Source organism: Anomaloglossus baeobatrachus, chromosome 7 (assembly GCF_048569485.1).
Source record: "Anomaloglossus baeobatrachus isolate aAnoBae1 chromosome 7, aAnoBae1.hap1, whole genome shotgun sequence".
NCBI lineage: Eukaryota > Metazoa > Chordata > Amphibia > Anura > Aromobatidae > Anomaloglossus > Anomaloglossus baeobatrachus.
The window spans coordinates 161,973,075-161,995,187 of NC_134359.1; the positions used below are offsets into that span (position 1 = coordinate 161,973,075).

At 42.3% G+C, this 22,113-nt stretch overlaps 1 protein-coding gene across 5 annotated transcripts in view; it reads left to right on the forward strand.

Moving 5' to 3' along the window:
* TRPM2 (transient receptor potential cation channel subfamily M member 2) overlaps positions 1-22,113 on the forward strand; it is a 2,537,250-nt gene that overhangs the window by 511,308 nt on the left and 2,003,829 nt on the right. For 3 of the 5 annotated variants that reach the window (XM_075317785.1, XM_075317788.1, XM_075317786.1), the window contains one exon: positions 6,874-7,057. In XM_075317785.1, the coding sequence (XP_075173900.1) occupies positions 6,874-7,057 (184 nt within the window). The remainder of the gene's footprint in view (positions 1-6,873; positions 7,058-22,113) is intronic. The other 2 variants (XM_075317787.1, XM_075317789.1) reach the window with 1 other exon arrangement.

Genomic DNA, 22,113 nt, shown 5'->3' on the forward strand with positions numbered 1-22,113 from the left:
TTTTCTCCCCCTCACTGCCGCTACGGGTACTCCAGGAATCCCACAATTCTGTGCTTGCAGGTCACCCTGGTATAGGCCAACCGTAGAGAAAGATTGTAAGAAATATCTACTGGCTTGTGAAACTTGTGCTCGAGCCAAGGAACCCCGTACCCGTCCCGTCGGATTTATCCAGTCCCTACCTACTCCAGTAAGCCCTTAGACACATCTCTCCATGGACTTCATCACTGACCTCCCACCCTCAGAAGGGAAGACTTGCATCTGGGTAGTAGTGGATAGATTCAGCAAACAGTGTCAGTTTGTTCCTCTGTCCGGATTACCTAATTCTGAAACTTTTAGCAGGGTGTTCATTAGGCATGTTGTGTGGATACATGGGGTTCCGGAAAATATTGTTTCTGACCGAGGAACACAGTTTGTCTTGAAATTCTGGAGAGTTTTTTGTAAAAAGATCAATATAGAGTTATCTTTTTCATCTGCCTACCAGTAAAGAGTAATAGTCAGACTGAACGTTCCAATCAAACTCTTGAACAATATCTCCAGTTTTATGTGTCTGACCGTCAGCTTGAGAGGGTGGAATATCTGCTGCCAGCTGAGTTCGCCATCAATAATCAGTATCAGGAATCCATCCAGACTACCCCCTTTTTCTGCAAATTATGGTTGCATCCATGTTTTGGTTCTGTTTCTTCCACTGCGATGGATACTCCTGAGGCTGAAAAAACTGTGGACAAGCTGAAGGCTATCTGGTCTGAGGTGAAAGAGAACTTGAAGAAGGCACAGGTTGGTCAAGCCTCCTCTGCTAATAAGAGACGTTCCAAGGGCCCAAACCTTGCGTTTGGGACAAGGTATGGTTATCCACACGGAATATTAAACTCAAGGTCTCTTCTGCTAAGCTGGGTCCAAGATTTATTGGACCTTACGAGATAGTCGAGGTCATTAACCCTGCAGCTTTCCGCCTAAAACTCCCCCTATCCTTTAAGATATCAAATATGTTCCACAAGTCTGCTCCTGTGACTTCTGCTTCATTCACCAGGCGCCGCCGTATTCCTACTGTGGACTGCGCTGGTGATGGGGGAGGGGTCGGTGCCAGTGGCTCTGGTGGGCGCAGGCTCCGCTCATCCACTAGGCTGCATTTTCCTGACATCTGCAGTACCAATGGCTGAGTGTAGGTAGCGTGTATCTTCCAGCTGAGGTTGTCACTATTCAGCTACAGCCAATGGGAAGACACCACACGATTTTTACCCCCCCCCCGTCTGCTGGCCATTGCCAGATATAGATTGTATTCTTGCTAGACTCTGGTTCTCCCTACTCTGATTATTTAATTCCTGCTTTGACCCCAGCCTGCTCTCTGACTACTCTCCTTTCTGCCATACTTGTGCCTTGATGCCTGATCCGGATTTGACCTCTGCTTTGTTTTCTGATTATGCCCTTGCCTGTCTGATTCTGTCCCTGTTCTGCATTTCCAGGTTTGACCCTGTCTGGCTACTACTTTCATCGGACTGCAGCCTACTACAGGTAGTAATCTCTTGGACCCTGTGTAATTCCATATCCCTGTATAGGGGTTAAAGGGTTTCAGGTTCTCAGGGTCCTGCTTTATGAGTGGCTTTCCTCTAGCCTGTGACTCACCCCAGGGCTATGGGGTACTCGGTCCTGGGCCGTATATTTACAGGGACAGTTCACTGGGTGGCCGTTGCCTGGTTCCGTGACCCTGGGGGTCGCTTGAAGGGGGTTATATACAGGGGAATAATAATAAAGGTAGGCCACACAAGGGATTGCAGTGTAACTGGCTTCTTTACTCACAGCGTTGTTATGGCTGGCAACCCGAAGAAGGCAGGTCCTCACCACTGGTCTTTTTAGTCCCAGTGCTGATGTGGTAACCTGGTGGCTTCTTTCCCCTGCACCTGTCTCTAGTTGGTGGGTCACCGTGGCTTGGAGCATCTGGGGGTCCCGTCCTGGTAGAGTTTCAGTCTTTAGTCCATGTGGCGGGCAGTTTGAATCCTGTAGGGTCAGTGTTCCGTTCCGGTCCCTGGTTCTCCCGTCACTGCTGGTGCCCCAGGACTTTACGGTCAGTGATTTCCTGGATGGTCCCCTCACTGAGCAGATTTTATCAGGTCTGCCTGAGCATTTGCCTGACCTAGGGCTCTGGACCCCGTCGGTGCTATGATTCCGAGAGTACGCCACCATACTACTTTGGAAACCACGCACCTGCGCCTGACAAGTCACTGTTACACACTCCTGTCAGTACGGTTACGTCCATCTCCTTTCACTTCCACTTACTGACTGTCTGACCCCTCCTCCCCTGGATGTCGTCTAGTGGACTGGATTGGCTCCACCACTAGGTGGCCATCCATTGGGTCCAACTCTAGTCTATCACCAGTCTTTGGGGAAGGGAAAAACAGGGATTATACATGTGTTTTGGTGTTACCGGCACTGGTCTTCTGGGTTCCTGGGAGTAGGCCCTGCATCTTTGACAGGATGCAGTACCTTGTAGGTCCTGATGGCTTCAGGGGCGCTACACCTGTCCAATACAGCCAGTCTGAGCCTGTGGTTCCATGCAGGCGTTACAATAACTCTGTCCTTTGACGCCAAAAAGGTGTTTGACCGAATTAATTGGAACTTGACAAAGTTTGTATTTCATGAACAGATAGGAAATGCTATGTCTGCCTTATACTATTATCCATCAACACATTTTTCAGTTAACAGCCAATTATCTAATAACTTTTTGATTTCTAACGGTACCAACCAAGACTGACCACTAGAATTACTTTTATTTGCCCTGATAATGAAACCATTTGCCAAATACATAAGAATAAACAATTCAGTAAAAGGTATGGTATCGCTTCCAATTTTAGGTAATACAAAATTGGTTTATTTGCTGTCGATATTTTAATTACTATTACAGACTCCATTAAATCTTTGAGAGCAGTCACATCAGTAACTAATACCAAAATCAATGTTGAAAAATGAAAGATATTTTTTTCCTGGACTCTCATTTAAAGGACTCTATAAAGAGAGAAAATCCCTTTTGAAGGGAAAAAAAAAATCTCCATATCTTATTTGGGTATTAGTAATACAAATCCACTAAATAAAATGTTAGAGGAGAACCTTTCTAGCATTCTTAAATCGATTAAAAAAATTGATAAATTTGATAGAATTAATACTTCGTGGCTGGGCAGATCAATTCTTTACAAAATGTTTATTCTACTCAAACTACAATACATATTCAGAGCTATTCCTATCCAGATATCAGATCAATGGGATAAAAAGCTACACAAACAGCTTGTTAATTACATCTGGCAATCTATACCTGCTAGAATGACAGAAAATAGAAAAAGTAGTTCAGCTCACCCTTCCTAAAGTCCAGGTCAGGATCGGTGTTGGTGCACGGAGCTGCCCTGGCCTCAGGCAGAACACAGACAAGGGAACTAGAGTATGATCTCCAGCACTTCAAAGAAGGTTAAAAATATTTATTGAGGTTCTATTAAAAAAGATCCATCGATCATGAAAACAGTGAGGGGGGACACATTAAGAGAAATCTTAATGTGTCCCCCCTCACTGTTTTCATGATCGATGGATCTTTTTTAATAGAACCTCAATAAATATTTTTAACCTTCTTTGAAGTGCTGGAGATCATACTCTAGTTCCCATACCTGCTAGAATAGCCAAATCTCTACTTTTAAAAAGTAAAAGAAAAGGAGGTATCGGTTTACCTAACATTCAAGCCTACCATGATACAAATGACTCGCCCTAGGGCTATGGGGTACTCGGTCTCGGGCCGTATATTTACGGGGACAGTTCACTGGGTGGCCGTTGCCCGGTTCCGTGACCTTGGGGGTCACTTGAAGGGGGATATATACAGGGGAATAGTAATAAAGGTTTTGTTGTGACGCCACTTGTGAATTGCAGCTAGGTAGATGGAGCCGCCGCTGTACAGTCTCTCACCGCTGCTGCTGATGTTAATGGCAGCCTGGATGTTGGGCCCTTCACAAGCAGGGCCAGGCCCCAGGGGGTAGGTGATGGAGTTAGGTGCGGAAAGAAGGTAGGCCACACAAGGGATTGCAGTGTAACTGGTTTCTTTACTCACAGAGTTGTACTCGAAGAAGGCTGGTCCTCACCTTAGTCCCCTTAGTCCCAGTGCCAGTGTGGTAACCTGGTGGCTTCTTTCCCCTGCATCTTTCTCTAGTTGGTGGCTCCCCATGGCTTGGAGCATCTGGGGGTCCCGTCCTTGTAGTTTTTCAGTCTTTAGTCCATACGGAGGGCAGTTTAAACCCTGTATGGTCAGTGTTCCGTTCCAGTCCCTGATTCTCCCATCAATGCTGGTGCCCCCAGACTTTACGGTCAGTGAGGTCCTGGATGGTCCCCTCACTGAGCAGATTTTATCAGGTCTGCCTGGAGCATTTGCCTGACCTAGGGCTCTGTACCCCATTGGTGCTATGGTTCAGACAGTACTCCACATACTCCTTTGGCAAACACACACCTGCGCCTGACAGGTCACTGTTACACACTCCCCTCAGTACGGTTACGTCCGTCTCCTTTCACTTCCACTTACAGACTGTCTGACCCCCTCCTCCCTGGTTGTCGTCTAGTGGACTGGATTAGCTCCACCCCCAGGTGGCCATCCATTGGGTTTAACCCCAGTCTGTCATCAGTCCTTGGGGAAGGGAAAAAGGGATTATACATGTGTTTTGGTGTTACCGGCACTGGTCTTCTCGGTCCCTGGTTCTTTGACAGGATGCAGTACCTTGTAGCTTCTGATGGCTTAAGGGGTGCTACACAAATATTATCCTACAAAATAGGAATTTGCTGTCAGAATATGGAAAATGTTGTTGGGCAACTCTGGAGAAAGCTTTCAACAGAAATTGTTCCTTATCATCCCTTATTCTTTCATACTTATTAGAGCCATCTCTTCCGTTACCTGAGCACCCATGGATAAAATTGACTTATTTATTTATTGATTTATTTTGTAAAAAACTTAAAAGATAACTAAAGCTAATAAGAATAACTATTCTTTGGAGAAATTTACAATTACCATATTTCAAGCAGCTTTACCTAATTTCCCATTTGAGAAATGGGAAAAGCTCGGTATTGAAAACTGTTTTTTTGCTGATTATTGACCACAAATCAGATACTATTGTTAATTTCCAACTGTTAAAATGCTCTATAACTTAACAGATGAGGAATTTTACGATTACTGAATCCCAGGAAATATATCAGGAATAAGTTATAATATAAAGTATAATTATAGCTTTCAAAAGAGGTAGCGGAAGAGATAATTATCTAATCTACCAGTTCTTTTGAAAGCTATAATTAATTATACTTTTAGAGAATTACACAAGCGGCCTTATTTGTAATACAAAAAAATGGTATGCTTTATTTATTCAAATGTAACCATTGGAACGTCAAACTATATGTCAAAATGTGAAAAGGATTTAAATATGTCTTTTGCATTAGTAAAATAAGAAAAGTCGATATATTTAATGTATCAATCTAATGTTAACGCTAATTTACATGAAAATTATTTGAAGAATTTAACCTAATAGTTTTTTGCTCCAGTCAGACTGAAGGGAATTTTTTTAGACCAATCCGATCTATGCTGGAGGAATTGCAGAGAAAGAGGCAATCTCTTACATATTTTTGGGGCATTTCCAAAAATATAACCTCCTTGGAGAGATATTGGTTTATTGTTGAGCAAACTCAATAACTCACCATTAAAAATTCTCCCCCATCTAGCTCTCCTATTTCTTCATGCAGACTTGTTTCCCAAGGAAAGCATATATTTTTCCTTACACATATTCGCAGTTACACAATCTCTTATTGCATCAAAATAGAAATCTATAGAAGTTCCTTCTCTTTCAGATGTTATTTTTAAAATATCCACTCACAATTATTTTGAACAATCTTTTGCCCAGAGAAATAGTACTTGAAGAAAAGTATTATTTTACATTGTCCTCTTGTAATGTAATCTGTCTCTCAAGCAGAAATATCCTTCTTACATTATTTTTTTTTATATAACCAGGAATTCTTACAATTCTTTGCTATTATTCTATAGTTTTGAAACTTTTCTTCCCATAGTCTTACAAAATAAGATGATCTTTGTTCTTCCCCTCCCTAACTTACCTTTATACTTTCCTTTAACTCATTCTCTTTCACTTCCTTTTTTCCTTTGTTTTCCCTTCATCCTTTTTTATTCTTCTTCCTTTATTCCTTTGCCCCCCTCTTCTTTACGTACCCTATTCACCCTTCTCCTTCCCTCCTTTCCTGGGTCTTTACCTGTTAATACCATACAATTTCTTCTCTTTTATCTCTTGATTCTTATATTTAGAGCTGATCACTCAGTCATATTTTGCACTTTTCCTCCTTCCCCTTTATTGTAAAATCCTTTATTAAAGATATATAAACCTCTCAAAATTCACCAGTTTTTTGTTTTTATTTTTTATTCCTGCTGCTTCCCTGACTAGGCTGTTCTTTTTTTTTTTTATCTTTTTTTGTAAATCCGTCATACAGTTCCCGAGATAGAGATCTTTTTATTTAATCTTATGGTCTTTGCCAAGGGTTGTTGTTCACAGTATTATCTGTGAGGTGTCGTTACATTGCTCTGCGTTATTTCCTAGTGAGCAATGCCCCCTTAGTAAAACCAGTAATATCACTTCTAAATAAAAAGGCCCATGTCTCTGGATCCCAATGACAGACTTAAAAGAGAAAAAAATAGAATAATAAGGGAAGTAGAAGGAATAAAATCAGAGCAAAATCTTGCCTCTTTTGACCTTTTTAACATTATTTCTTTTAGATCTTAACATTAAAGGACAGGTTTTTATAGTTTCTATTAGGACATTTATAATAAAGATGATTTGTTGATTGTATTTTTTTTTTACTCCTCAGCAGTTTGTGAGGGTATCATCTAATACTCCATCTAATGTTCTCTACCAGTTATTGACTGAACAATGGGGTCTTGAAGTTCCAAATCTTTTAATTTCCGTAACAGGAGGAGCTAAGAACTTTCACATGAAAATGAGACTGAAAAACATTTTCCGCAGGGGTCTAGTGAAAGCTGCACAAACCACAGGTAATTCTAAATATATTTTCTTAGTGATGGGTTTTAATCCTTTCAGGATACAGCTATTTTGAGTATTATTTTGAGGGGGCATATTATGTATGTAAAACCTTTATCAATAGCAGTTTTACAATATTTTCTGTTTATTTTTAGTTTTGTATGGTGTTCACCTTAAATAAATAACTTTTTTCTGCAGTACAGTACCATTACAACAATGACAAATGTATTTAATACAATTTTTTTTAATGTTTTACTGCCTCTATCTAAAAGCACATTATTTTTGTGTCACCATATTCTGAGAGTGGTAAATATTTTTCTACTGTTGGAGCTACAGTATTATGATTTCATTTTTTTAATAGTACAACTGAGTGGTACATATGACTGCTCATGAGTGCTCATTCTATATATTTCATTTTTTGGAGAAGCAGAATGAGGGAAGAACAATAATTTCATTATTGGTTTTGATGTATCCTTTAGTACATTAGTTAAATAATGTGGTAATTTTTATTGTCACATCCATATAAAACTATGGGTTGTCTTTTCTATTGTTTTATTCTTTGACATTTACAGCAATGTGTAAGTGTAAGGAGAACAGGCCATGTTTTTATTTGTCTTATTTATTTTTCTTGTATTAACATCTTATTAAAGGGTACTTTGACTAGTCCTTCTCTATTGCTATACCCCCCATGCAAAATAACAACAATCTTTATTCTTCTCCAAACTTGGCTCATCGTTATGTTAGGTGAGCCCAGCAGCCAATTAGCGACTTCTAATGGGCAGCTTCACTGTCACTTCTTTTAGAGAAAGAAGCTGATTTCAAGAGAAAGTAAAATATGCTACTACTCCCTGACTTCCTTCAAATGTCAGTTTTGTTTAAAGGAAGTGATAAGGAAGTGCCCTTTTTACAGCTGCTGATTGGCTGCGAGTCTCACATGATATAACAATGTCATGTAAACCCCGGATCCCCGGCGCTGAGGATGTGGGAATGGCCCTGGTACTGGAGGCTGGGTTTATTTTACCTGGGAGAGTTTATTAATTGAAAAGGTGTTGTCCGAGTAGTTGACAAACTTTTTAAACCCTTCACGACCTTGGATGTACCCATATGTCTTAGATGGGAGGTATTTACCAACCTAGGACGTATAGGTACATCCTGGCAAACATGGGGGTACTGGCGCCATGCTGGTAGTGGTCGCCACCAGGGGCTCAGCTTTCCTGACAGCCAAGCCCCAGCACTTACAGCTAGGAATGGGGCCAGCACCGTCCCTGGCTATTTAACCCCATAAATATTGATTTCAGCATTTAGAGGATTGGGAGAGGGATTGCTCTCCCTCTCCAGTCCAATCGGTGCTCAAACGAACCGTGAGGGCCCGATTGTCGCCATGGTGATCTGAAGTCATCATGATGACCTCTGAGTCACCTGATTAAGAAATACACTGTATTGCAATGATTGATCATTGCAGTACATTGCAGCTGTGATCAGAGCAGTAAAAGGTAATCTCCCATGTAGGTATCAAGTAAAAATGTAAAACAAAGAAAAAAAAACATAAAAAAATCAGAAAATAAAGAACAAAAAAATAAAATAAAATGATTCTAATAAATACTTATATTTGTGTAAAAAACAAAAAGGTTCACATATTTGGTAGCACCGGGTCTGTAACAACTCAATCTATAAAACTTTCAAACTAGTTAACCCCTTCAGTGAACACCATTAGAAAAAAAGCTTTTCAAAACTATGCCTTTTCATTATTCAGCTGACAAAAAAAGTGGAATAAATCAATACTAAAACGTCATATATCAATAAAAATTATACCGCTGAAAACGTCATCTTGACCCACAAAAAACAAGCCACTATACAGCTCCATCAGAGAAAAAAATAAAAAAGCTATAGCTCTCAGAATACAGCAATGAAAAAACTGTTTGGGTTTTTTTTTCTATAAACTAGTTTTTATGGTGTAAATGTGGCAAAATATTATAAAAGCTGTATAAATGTGGTATCACTGTAATTGCACTGACCCAAAGAATAAAGCTGTCTTATCAATTTTACTACATGGGGAACAGTGTAAAAAAAAAAACAAAAACAAAAACAATTCCTGAATTGCTGTTTCTTCTTGATTCTGCCTCACAAAAAGCGAAATAGAAAGTAATCAAAAAAAATGTGGACCCAAATTGTACTAATAAAAAATTCACACTCATCCCAAACAAACAAGTCCCCTCATGACTCTGTCCACAGAAAAATAAAAAAAAACTATAGCCTTCAAAATTCAGTGATGCAAAAAACCTTTATTTCTAGAAAAGCGTTTTAGTGTAATAGTACCCAAACCTAAAAAACTACAGTCATATGAAAAAGTTTGGGCACCCCTATTAATGTTAACCTTTTTTCTTTATAACAATTTGGGTTTTTGCAACAGCTATTTCAGTTTCATATATCTAATAAATGATGGACTGAGTAATATTTCTGAATTGAAATGAGGTTTATTGCACTAACAGAAAATGTGCAATCTGCATTTAAACTAAATTTGACAGGTGCGTAAGTATGGGCACCTCAACATAAAAGTGACATTAATATTTTGTAGATCCTCCTTTTGCAATAATCTCAGGCTCTAGTCACTTTCTGTAGCTTTTAATGAGTTCCTGGATGAAGGTATTTTTGACCATTCCTGTTTACAAAACAATTCCAGTTCAGTTAAGTTTGATGGTCGCCGAGCATGGACCACCCGCTTCACATCATCCCACAGATGTTCAATGATATTCAGGTCTGGAGACTGGGATGGCCATTCCAGAACATTGTAATTGTTCCTCTGCATGAATGCCTGAGTAGATTTGGAGCGGTGTTTTGGATCATTGTCTTGCTGAAATATCCATCCCCTGCGTAACTTCAACTTCGTCACTGATTCTTGCACATTATTGTCAAGAATCTGCTGATACTGAGTTTAATCCATGCTACCCTCAACTTTAACAAGATTCCCGGTGCCGGCATTGGTCACACAGCCCCAAAGCATGATGGAACCTCCACCAAATTTTACTGTGGGTAGCAAGTGCTTTTCTTGGAATGCCGTGTTTTTTTGCCTCCATGCACAACGCCTTTTTGTATGACCAAACAACTCAATCTTTGTTTCATCAGTCCACAGGACCTTTGTCCAAAATGTAACTGGCTTGTCCAAATGTGCTTTTGCATACCTCAGGCGACTCTGTTTGTGGTGTGCTTGCAGAAACGGCTTCTTTCGCATCACTCTCCCATACAGTTTCTCCTTGTGCAAAGTGCACTGTATTGTTGACCGATGCACATTGACACCATCTGCAGCAAGATGATGCTGCAAGTCTTTGGAGGTGGTCTGTGGATTGTCCTTGACTGTTCTCACCATTCTTCTTCTCTGCCTTTCTGATATTTTTCTTGGCCTGCCACTTCTGGGCTTAACAAGAACTGTACCTGTGTTCTTCCATTTCCTTACTATGTTCCTCACAGTGGGAACTGACAGTTTAAATCTCTGAGACAACTTTTTGTATCCTTCCTTTGAACAACTATGTTGAATAATCTTTGTTTTCAGATCATTTGAGAGTTGTTTTGAGGAGCCCATGATGCCACTCTTCATAGGAGATTTAAATAGAACTACTTGCAAGTGTCCACCTTAAATACCTTTTCTCATGATTGGATACACCTACCTATGAGGTTCAAAGCTCAATGAGGTTACAAAACCAATTTAGTGCTTCAGTAAATCAGTAAAAAGTAGTTAGGAGTGTTCAAAACAAGAAATTGATAAGGGTGCCCATACTTATGCACCTGTCAAATTTAGTTTAAATGCAGATTGCACATTTTCTGTTAGCACAATAAACCTCATTTAAATTCAGAAATATTACTCAGTCCATCAGTTATTAGATATATTAAAATAAAATAGCTGTTGCAAAAACCCAAATTGTTATAAAGAAAAAAGGTTAGCAATAATAGGGGTGCCCAAACTTTTTCACATGACTGTATATAAATCTGGTATCGCTGTAATTGTACTAACCTGAGGAATAACGCCATCCTATCACTTGTACTGCTGTTGATTTGCTAATTCTACCTCCCAAGGATCTTAATATGGCACAGCTCATTTATTCTGCGCTCTATTCTGAATGCTTACATTGGGGATTACATGTGAAAAACGTAATTCTGACAAAATTCCCTATAGAGAATTCACTGTAATGAGGCAGAAGGACCTGTGGTGCAGCAATGTTCATGTTAATTTTTTTTTTTATGCCTTTTTAAACTTGCACAAAAGTACGGTCATCAACAGTTTTGTTCACCTTCAAGAAGATGTACACCGCTGAACTGACGCCAGAAGGACCAGAAGCCGAAAGGAGTCCGAAGTAACTCTATTGCCTCATTAGTGAATGGATTCTTCATGGGTTTCACCTGAATCATGTATTTCTGCGATGTAGATGGAAACCCTAATGTAAGCAATTAGCCTACAGCACGGGAAAATTGTGGACTGATCCAAAATGTTCTGTATCTAAATCGCTACCAAATAGCATTCAACTCAACCCACAAAAACAGTTCTCATTAAGGTCTGTCATCTGTTAATGGAAATATAGGGGACTACCGGTAAGGCCCCCTTCACACGTCCGTGAAAAAAAGCGATCCGTTTTTTCACGTATGTGTTAAAGGGGTGGTTTGCTCCCTGTGTGCCATGTTTGTGGCACATTCCTGTTCACCGTGTGTTATATGTAATAACACACGGAGAACGGAAAGCCCCGCCTTACCTGTGTCTTTCGGAGCTGTCTGTGGTGCTGAATGACAGCGTCTGGCACAGGCCACACCCCGCTGACGCTACTTCCGGCCCCCAGTGAAGAAGACGCGTTGTTCAAAATCACTGGGGGACGGATGCAGGTGACAGCCACGGCAGAGACTACAGGACTAGTGGAGGTGAGTATGTGTTTTTTTATTTTTTACAATTCCACGTGTGTTTCTCCGGCGCGAGTCAAGTGCACCCGCATCCACACTACTTCCGTGTGGTACGTGTGCGGGACCGTGCTGCCGGAGAAACACTGACACGCATCCGTGTGGAGCACACGGCACACGTCTGCTCCACACGGAGGCACGGGCCACTGGCAGAACACGTGCGTGCACATATACCCATTGATTTTAATGGGTATACGTGTGCCCGTGTCTCCGGTACATACGGGCACGGACCTAGCACGTACCAGAGACACGGACCTGTGAAGGGGGCCTAATACAAAGGCTCTGGAAGAAAGTAATGGCTTCCCCACTCAAAAAGAAATCCAGCAAAATCTGCACGCTCCCAAATCCAAATTCCCCCTCACTTCTGAGCCCCGCAATGTACCTAAAACACAGTTTGCGTACACATTTCTGCCATTGTTGTAGGAAGGAAACCCACTTAATTTACATTGTGCAGGTCTCCAGAAACACGAGCTGGGCACAATGTACGGTCATTACAATGTACTGGGCACGACAAGGGCTTATGGGCAATTTTTAATTCTGCAATATTCACTGCATTTGACACCATTGATATTTTCCAGAGATGAATCGTTAGTACATCCATAGATGAATTCCCAGAAGAGTGTCATTTCCAAATGTGCTCCCACGAGGGAATTTCTTCTGTTCTGGCATTTAGTGGCTCTGCATATGGAGTTCACAAACTATTCTAGAAAAATCTGTGCTTTTAAAATCAAATGGAACTTCTTCCCGTGTGGCCAAACAATACTGCACAGTCACATGTGGGGTATTGCCACTTTCAGGAGAATTGGATTAACTCATTATGGGGCCTTTCTACCTATTCCCCTTCTGAAAATTGAAATTCTGGGGCTAAAACAACATTTTAGTGCTAAAAAAGGAATCATTTTAGGTTCACCACCCAATAGTATAAAAGTTTGTGACGCATCTGTAGTGTGAATATGCTCACTGCACCCATAGATGAATTCATTGAGGGGTGCAATTTGTAAAAGGGGGTCACTTGTGGAGGATTTCTGCTGTTCTGGCACCTCAGGGGCTCTGAAAATGTGACATGTCACCCGCTAACCATTCCAACTAAATCTGAACTCAAATATGGTGCTCCTCTTTTTCACTTTGTACTGTGCCTCAAAAGGCGTACTCAGGAGAAATTGCACAACAAATCGTATGGTTTGATATCTCCCAGTACCATAGTGAATTTGAAAAAATTGGGGTTAAAGCCACATTTCTTTGGTTAAAAATGTATTTTATTCATTTTCATGGCTCAAACAGTAGATTTCCACAACATATGAGGTATTGTCGTACTCAAGAGAAATTGCACAACAAATTGTACTATGCATTTTCTCCTGTTACTCTTGTGAAAATAAAAGATTTGAGGTTAAACAACTCTTTTGAGGTAAAAAAAATAAAATATTTTCACAGCTCAACATTATATAATTCTGTGACGCACCTAGGGGTTCAAGGTCCCCACGAAAACATATAGATAAATTTCTTGAGGATTCTAGTTTCCAAAATGGGGTAATTTGTGGGGAACTACACTGTTTAGGCACATCGGGGGCTCTTCAAACGTGACATGGCATCCACTATATATTCCATACAATTTTGCGCTCTAAAATTCAAAGGGCGCTCCTTCCCTTCCAGCCCTGCCATGCACTCAAACAGTAGATTTCCACCACATATAGAGTATCAGTGTACTCAAGAGAAAATTCACAAAAAATGGTATGGTGCATTTTATCCTTTTACTCTTGTAACAATGGAAGATTTGGTGTTAAAGCAACATTTTTCTGGTAAAAATGTTTTTTTTTCATTTTCAAGGCTCAATGTTATGAAATTCTGTGAAGCACCTAAGGGTTGAAGATGCTCACCAAACATCTAGATAAATTTCTTAAGAGGGTTCAATTTCCAAAATAGGGCACTTGTGGGGGAGCTCCACTGTTTAGGCACATCAGATGCTCTCCAAATGCCACATGATGTCTGCTATCTATTTCAGACATTTTTGCGCTCTATAATTCAAATGCTGCACCTTCCCTTCTGAGCCCTGCCATCCTCCCAGCAATCCATACAGTAGATTTCTACCACATATGAGGTATTGACATAGTCAAGAGGAGTTGCACAGCAAATAATACTTATTACTAGAGTTGAGCGCGGTTCGAGGTTCTCCAGTTCTAGGCTCGAGTGATTTTGGGGCCTGTTCTAGATCGAACTAGAACTCAAGCTTTTTGCAAAAGCTCGATAGTTCTAGAAACATTCGAGAACGGTTCTAGGAGCAAAAAAACAGCTAATTCCTAGCTGGCTTTCCGCTGTAATAGTGTAAGTCACTCTGTGACTCACACTATTATGACATTTCAGTGTATAGTGTGCGTGAACAGCGCCTTCAGATCACTCCTGTTTGTAAAATGGCGATCGCCATTTTTTTTTCTTTTTCCTTGTCTTCCTTCCCTAAGCGCGCGCGTGTAGTGGGGAGGGCCATTATGTCAGCCAATCCCAGACACACACACAGCTAAGTGGACTTTTAGCCAGCGAAGCAACGGCATGTGTGATAGGATGTCCATGTCACATGTCCCTGCATTATAAAACCGGACATTTTCCTCCAGCACGGCATTATCTGCCTTCTGCGTCCTTGGTGTCAGACAACACTGGCGCAGCTCCGTCCTGAGTCCTATCGCCGATACTGCTGTATACGCTCCATACACAGCGCTAGACAGCATAGGGATAGAACTTTCTATCAGTCCTTTTAAGGGCACGTACCGGCAGGGTCAGAGCCATAGGTGACAGGTCCTGAAAACAGCGACAGCGTCTGTGTAGCTAAGGTCAGGGATTTCGTCGCTGCATTTCCCCATTAGGAGGGAATAGAAAGGCAGGCTTCCATTCCTCTACCCAGAGCCCCACAATCCTGGCACTGTACCCTCCTGTCCTCTGCACACTCCAACTCATTATAACTAAGCCATTATACTAGCAAACACTGAGTGTACCTAGTGGCATCCTAAACGTGGCTATTGGACTTCTGTATAGTCCCAGTAGTGCACAGATATTTGCAGCACCTCTGCCTGCATTGCACACTCAAACTCATTATAACTAAGCCATTATACTAGCAAACACTCAGTGTACCTAGTGGCATCCTAAACGTGGCTATTGGACTTTTGTATAGTCCCACTAGTGCAAAGATATTTGCAGCACGTCTGCCTGCATTGCACACTCAAACTCATTGTTACTAAGCCATTATACTAGCAAACACTCAGTGTACCTAGTGGCATCCTAAACGTGGCTGTTGGACTTCTGTATCGTCCCACTAGTGCAAAAATATTTGCAGCACGTCTGCCTGCACTGCACACTCAAACTCATTATAACTAAGCCATTATACTAGCAAACACTCAGTGTACCTAGTGGCATCCTAAACGTGGCTATTGGACTTTTGTATAGTCCCACTAGTGCAAAGATATTTGCAGCACGTCTGCCTGCATTGCACACTCAAACTCATTGTTACTAAGCCATTATACTAGCAAACACTCAGTGTACCTAGTGGCATCCTAAACGTGGCTGTTGGACTTCTGTATCGTCCCACTAGTGCAAAGATATTTGCAGCACGTCTGCCTGCATTGCACACTCAAACGCATTATAACTAAGCCATTATACTAGCAAACACTCAGTGTACCTAGTGGCATACTAAACGTGGCTATTGGACTTTTGTATAGTCCCACTAGTGCAAAGATATTTGCAGCACGTCTGCCTGCATTGCACACTCAAACTCATTGTTACTAAGCCATTATACTAGCAAACACTCAGTGAACCTAGTGGCATCCTAAACGTGGCTATTGGACTTTTGTCTAGTCCCACTAGTGCAAAGATATTTGCAGCACGTCTGCCTGCATTGCACACTCAAACTCATTGTTACTAAGCCATTATACTAGCAAACACTCAGTGTACCTAGTGGCATCCTAAACGTGGCTATTGGACTTCTGTATAGTCCCACTAGTGCAAAGATATTTGCAGCACGTCTGCCTGCATTGCACACTCAAACTCATTGTTACTAAGCCATTATACTAGCAAACACTCAGTGTACCTAGTGGCATCCTAAACGTGGCTGTTGGACTTCTGTATCGTCCCACTAGTGCAAAGATATTTGCAGCACGTCTGCCTGCATTGCACACTCAAACTCATTATAACTAAGCCATTATACTAGCAAACACTGAGTGAACTTAGTGGCATCCTAAACGTGGCTATTGGACTTTTGTATAGTCCCACTAGTGCAAAGATATTTGCAGCACGTCTGCCTGCATTGCACACTCAAACTCATTGTTACTAAGCCATTATACTAGCAAACACTCAGTGTACCTAGTGGCATCCTAAACGTGGCTGTTGGACTTCTGTATCGTCCCACTAGTGCAAAGATATTTGCAGCACGTCTGCCTGCATTGCACACTCAAACTCATTATAACTAAGCCATTATACTAGCAAACACTCAGTGTACCTAGTGGCATCCTAAACGTGGCTATTGGACTTTTGTATAGTCCCACTAGTGCAAAGATATTTGCAGCACGTCTGCCTGCATTGCACACTCAAACTCATTGTTACTAAGCCTTTATACTAGCAAACACTCAATGTACCTAGTGGCATCCTAAACATGGCTGTTGGACTTCTGTATCGTCCCACTAGTGCAAAGATATTTGCAGCACGTCTGCCTGCATTGCACACTCAAACTCATTACAACTAAGCCATTATACTAGCAAACACTCAGTGAACCTAGTGGCATCCTAAACGTGGCTATTGGACTTTTGTCTAGTCCCACTAGTGCAAAGATATTTGCAGCACGTCTGCCTGCATTGCACACTCAAACTCATTGTTACTAAGCCATTATACTAGCAAACACTCAGTGTACCTAGTGGCATCCTAAACGTGGCTGTTGGACTTCTGTATCGTCCCACTAGTGCAAAAATATTTGCAGCACGTCTGCCTGCACTGCACACTCAAACTCATTATAACTAAGCCATTATACTAGCAAACACTCAGTGTACCTAGTGGCATCCTAAACGTGGCTATTGGACCTTTGTATAGTCCCACTAGTGCAAAGATATTTGCAGCACGTCTGCCTGCATTGCACACTCAAACTCATTGTTACTAAGCCATTATACTAGCAAACACTCAGTGTACCTAGTGGCATCCTAAACGTGGCTGTTGGACTTCTGTATCGTCCCACTAGTGCAAAGATATTTGCAGCACGTCTGCCTGCATTGCACACTCAAACGCATTATAACTAAGCCATTATACTAGCAAACACTCAGTGTACCTAGTGGCATACTAAACGTGGCTATTGGACTTTTGTATAGTCCCACTAGTGCAAAGATATTTGCAGCACGTCTGCCTGCATTGCACACTCAAACTCATTGTTACTAAGCCATTATACTAGCAAACACTCAGTGAACCTAGTGGCATCCTAAACGTGGCTATTGGACTTTTGTCTAGTCCCACTAGTGCAAAGATATTTGCAGCACGTCTGCCTGCATTGCACACTCAAACTCATTGTTACTAAGCCATTATACTAGCAAACACTCAGTGTACCTAGTGGCATCCTAAACGTGGCTGTTGGACTTCTGTATCGTCCCACTAGTGCAAAGATATTTGCAGCACGTCTGCCTGCATTGCACACTCAAACTCATTATAACTAAGCCATTATACTAGCAAACACTCAGTGAACCTAGTGGCATCCTAAACCTGGCTATTGGACTTTTGTATAGTCCCACTAGTGCAAAGATATTTGCAGCACGTCTGCCTGCATTGCACACTCAAACTCATTGTTACTAAGCCATTATACTAGCAAACACTCAGTGTACCTAGTGGCATCCTAAACGTGGCTGTTGGACTTCTGTATCGTCCCACTAGTGCAAAGATATTTGCAGCACGTCTGCCTGCATTGCACACTCAAACTCATTATAACTAAGCCATTATACTAGCAAACACTCAGTGTACCTAGTGGCATCCTAAACGTGGCTATTGGACTTTTGTATAGTCCCACTAGTGCAAAGATATTTGCAGCACGTCTGCCTGCATTGCACACTCAAACTCATTGTTACTAAGCCTTTATACTAGCAAACACTCAATGTACCTAGTGGCATCCTAAACATGGCTGTTGGACTTCTGTATCGTCCCACTAGTGCAAAGATATTTGCAGCACGTCTGCCTGCATTGCACACTCAAACTCATTACAACTAAGCCATTATACTAGCAAACACTCAGTGAACCTAGTGGCATCCTAAACGTGGCTATTGGACTTTTGTATAGTCCCACTAGTGCAAAGATATTTGCAGCACGTCTGCCTGCATTGCACACTCAAACTCATTGTTACTAAGCCATTATACTAGCAAACACTCAGTGTACCTAGTGGCATCCTAAACGTGGCTGTTGGACTTCTGTATCGTCCCACTAGTGCAAAGATATTTGCAGCACGTCTGCCTGCATTGCACACTCAAACTCATTATAACTAAGCCATTATACTAGCAAACACTCAGTCAACCTAGTGGCATCCTAAACCTGGCTATTGGACTTTTGTATAGTCTCACTAGTGCAAAGATATTTGCAGCACGTCTGCCTGCATTGCACACTCAAACTCATTGTTACTAAGCCATTATACTAGCAAACACTCAGTGTACCTAGTGGCATCCTAAACGTGGCTGTTGGACTTCTGTATCGTCCCACTAGTGCAAAGATATTTGCAGCACGTCTGCCTGCATTGCACACTCAAACTCATTATAACTAAGCCATTATACTAGCAAACACTCAGTGTACCTAGTGGCATCCTAAACGTGGCTATTGGACTTTTGTATAGTCCCACTAGTGCAAAGATATTTGCAGCACGTCTGCCTGCATTGCACACTCAAACTCATTGTTACTAAGCCATTATACTAGCAAACACTCAGTGTACCTAGTGGCATCCTAAACGTGGCTGTTGGACTTCTGTATCGTCCCACTAGTGCAAAGATATTTGCAGCACGTCTGCCTGCATTGCACACTCAAACTCATTATAACTAAGCCATTATACTAGCAAACACTCAGTGAACCTAGTGGCATCCTAAACCTGGCTATTGGACTTTTGTATAGTCTCACTAGTGCAAAGATATTTGCAGCACGTCTGCCTGCATTGCACACTCAAACTCATTGTTACTAAGCCATTATACTAGCAAACACTCAGTGTACCTAGTGGCATCCTAAACGTGGCTGTTGGACTTCTGTATCGTCCCACTAGTGCAAAGATATTTGCAGCACGTCTGCCTGCATTGCACACTCAAACTCATTATAACTAAGCCATTATACTAGCAAACACTCAGTGTACCTAGTGGCATCCTAAACGTGGCTATTGGACTTTTGTATAGTCCCACTAGTGCAAAGATATTTGCAGCACGTCTGCCTGCATTGCACACTCAAACTCATTGTTACTAAGCCTTTATACTAGCAAACACTCAATGTACCTAGTGGCATCCTAAACATGGCTGTTGGACTTCTGTATCGTCCCACTAGTGCAAAGATATTTGCAGCACGTCTGCCTGCATTGCACACTCAAACTCATTACAACTAAGCCATTATACTAGCAAACACTCAGTGAACCTAGTGGCATCCTAAACGTGGCTATTGGACTTTTGTCTAGTCCCACTAGTGCAAAGATATTTGCAGCACGTCTGCCTGCATTGCACACTCAAACTCATTATAACTAAGCCATTATACTAGCAAACACTCAGTGTACCTAGTGGCATCCTAAAGGTGGCTATTGGACTTTTGTATAGTCCCACTAGTGCAAAGATATTTGCAGCACGTCTGCCTGCATTGCACACTCAAACTCATTATAACTAAGCCATTATAATACCAAAAATTGAGTAAACTTAGTGGCATACAAGAAGTGGCTGTTGTACTCCATTAGTGCCCCACTGGTGCAAATCTGTGTGCAGCACCTCTGCATGACACCCTCCTGCTCTGTTTTTAATAAGCTATAATGATAGCAAAAAATACTGCCATTTAGTGACATCATAGAACTGGCTGTTGTATTCCATTAGTGCCCCACTGGTGCCAAGCTATTTCTAGCACCTCTGCATGACACCCTCCTGCTCTGTTTTTAATAAGCTTTAATGATAGCAAAAAATACTGCCATTTAGTGGCATCATAGAACTGGCTGTTGTATTCTATTAGTGCCCCACTGGTGCCAAGCTATTTCTAGCACCTCTGCATGACACCCTCCTGCTCTGTTTTTAATAAGCTATAATGATAGCAAAAAATACTGCCATTTAGTGGCATCATAGAACTGGCTGTTGTATTCCATTAGTGCCCCACTGGTGCCAAGCTATTTCTAGCACCTCTGCATGACACCCTCCTGCTCTGTTTTTAATAAGCTATAATGATAGCAAAAAATACTGCAACTTAGTGGTATACAAAAAATGCCTGTAGGACTCCTTTATTGTGCCACTGGTGCCAAGCAATCTCAAGCACCTCTGCATTCTACCCTCATGCACATTTTGCTATGCTAATTTTATAGCAAACTCAGGGAATTCCTTGCTGCATTTGATCATTAGGAGGGATAGAAAGTGAAGCTTCTTTTACTGTCCTGGTACTCACAGAACACGGCCACTGTACCCATCTGTCCACTTTTGCCACGCTATTTAATTTGCACAAAGAGCTGACTCTTTTTCTGCCTTCCTAAAATTGTCTGGAATACTAAGTTAGTGTTCCTTTGCTGCCAAGCAAGGTACAACACATGTGCATTCTACACTCCTTTCCATTTCTGGAATGCAATTATTAACTGCAGGTAGTCCAGGCAATCTGTGACGAAGGTGCAGGTGTGGATATAATGTAGCCTGCATCCAATGATGGTTCTCTCGATGTCTGACAGCTCAACAATACCTTTTGTTTCCACTTCCAAAACAAGTGATGACCTGCCAATCACACTCCCTGTTGCGGGTTAAGGAGTGGAAGTTCAGTGTGAAAAACCATGTGTGACTGCTGTCCCCACAGTCACAGAGGATGAAGAGCACGCAGATGCACTTGATGGGGCAGGCGATGGTTGCACAGGCACGCTAGGCCGCATTGTAGCACAGTGAAATTCACATTGCGACTTATGCTTCATTTTAAGTCGTGTACAGGGTGGGCTCCCCAGTATGCAGCAAAACCAGGCAAAAGGAAAAGTGTGAAGCCCCACAGGTGTTGTGTCGGTGCATTACCTTCAGGGACTCCACTCAGCTGGATCTTGTTACAGGTAGGGAATCTTCTATTTGTCGTGACGCCACTCTCAGTATTGCGGTCAGTGGGGACCGCCACTGCAGGTTGAGGGACGCCTGGGGCTGATGGTGAGTGCAGTTAGTTGGAATAGCCTCCTGAGAGTGAGGCAAGCCCCAGGGCCCTGTGTAGGTGCGTAGTACCACAAGGCGCAGAATAACTCCACACACGCAGAATGTCTTTCAGGGGTTTTACTCACTTCAGATGGCAGGGTGAGTAACCCGGGCGTAGCTGGGATGAACCAGGCTGGAACCAGGTATCCTTCAGGCTGACTTCTGATGGTGACTACCAACTCGCCTTCCTTAGCCCTTAGTGGTTTGGGGTAACCCCGACTTTTAGTCCCTATGGGGGTCACCCAGGGAAGTTGCTGAAGCCTCTCTCCCCTTCGGTTGCCGTTTGCTTGTCGCCTGGACCAGATCACTCCAGCTGCTTGCCTCCTGTGAGCTATGGGCCCTAACTGTGGCTACGTGGCTGCGGCTTTTGGGTGTTGTGGTGTGGGCTTTGAGGGCCCCACACCGGCAGGTTTAGCAAGGAAAGGTGGATCTATCCCCGCTCCGGGATCTGCCGCCCGTTTGGGCCTGGTACTCCCTAGCAGTCTCCTTACTTCCCACTCTGTGCTCTCTCTTTAGCTGGAGATGGGTTTCGGGTAGCACTCCTAGGTGACCGTTCTCCCCCGTCGGTAGCCACTGCGCGGACGCTGTCAGACTGCAACAGCCCCAGGGGTAGGGGTCTGCTCTCTTCGGAGCTCCCTGGACTCTGCACTGAACCGGCTCACTCCTGGGACCTTCACTTCTGTTCCTGTCTGAGCTCCACTTCCATGCTCCTCACTCCTCCACCCTCTGCTTTAGACTGTTTACTCCTCCTTCTCTTT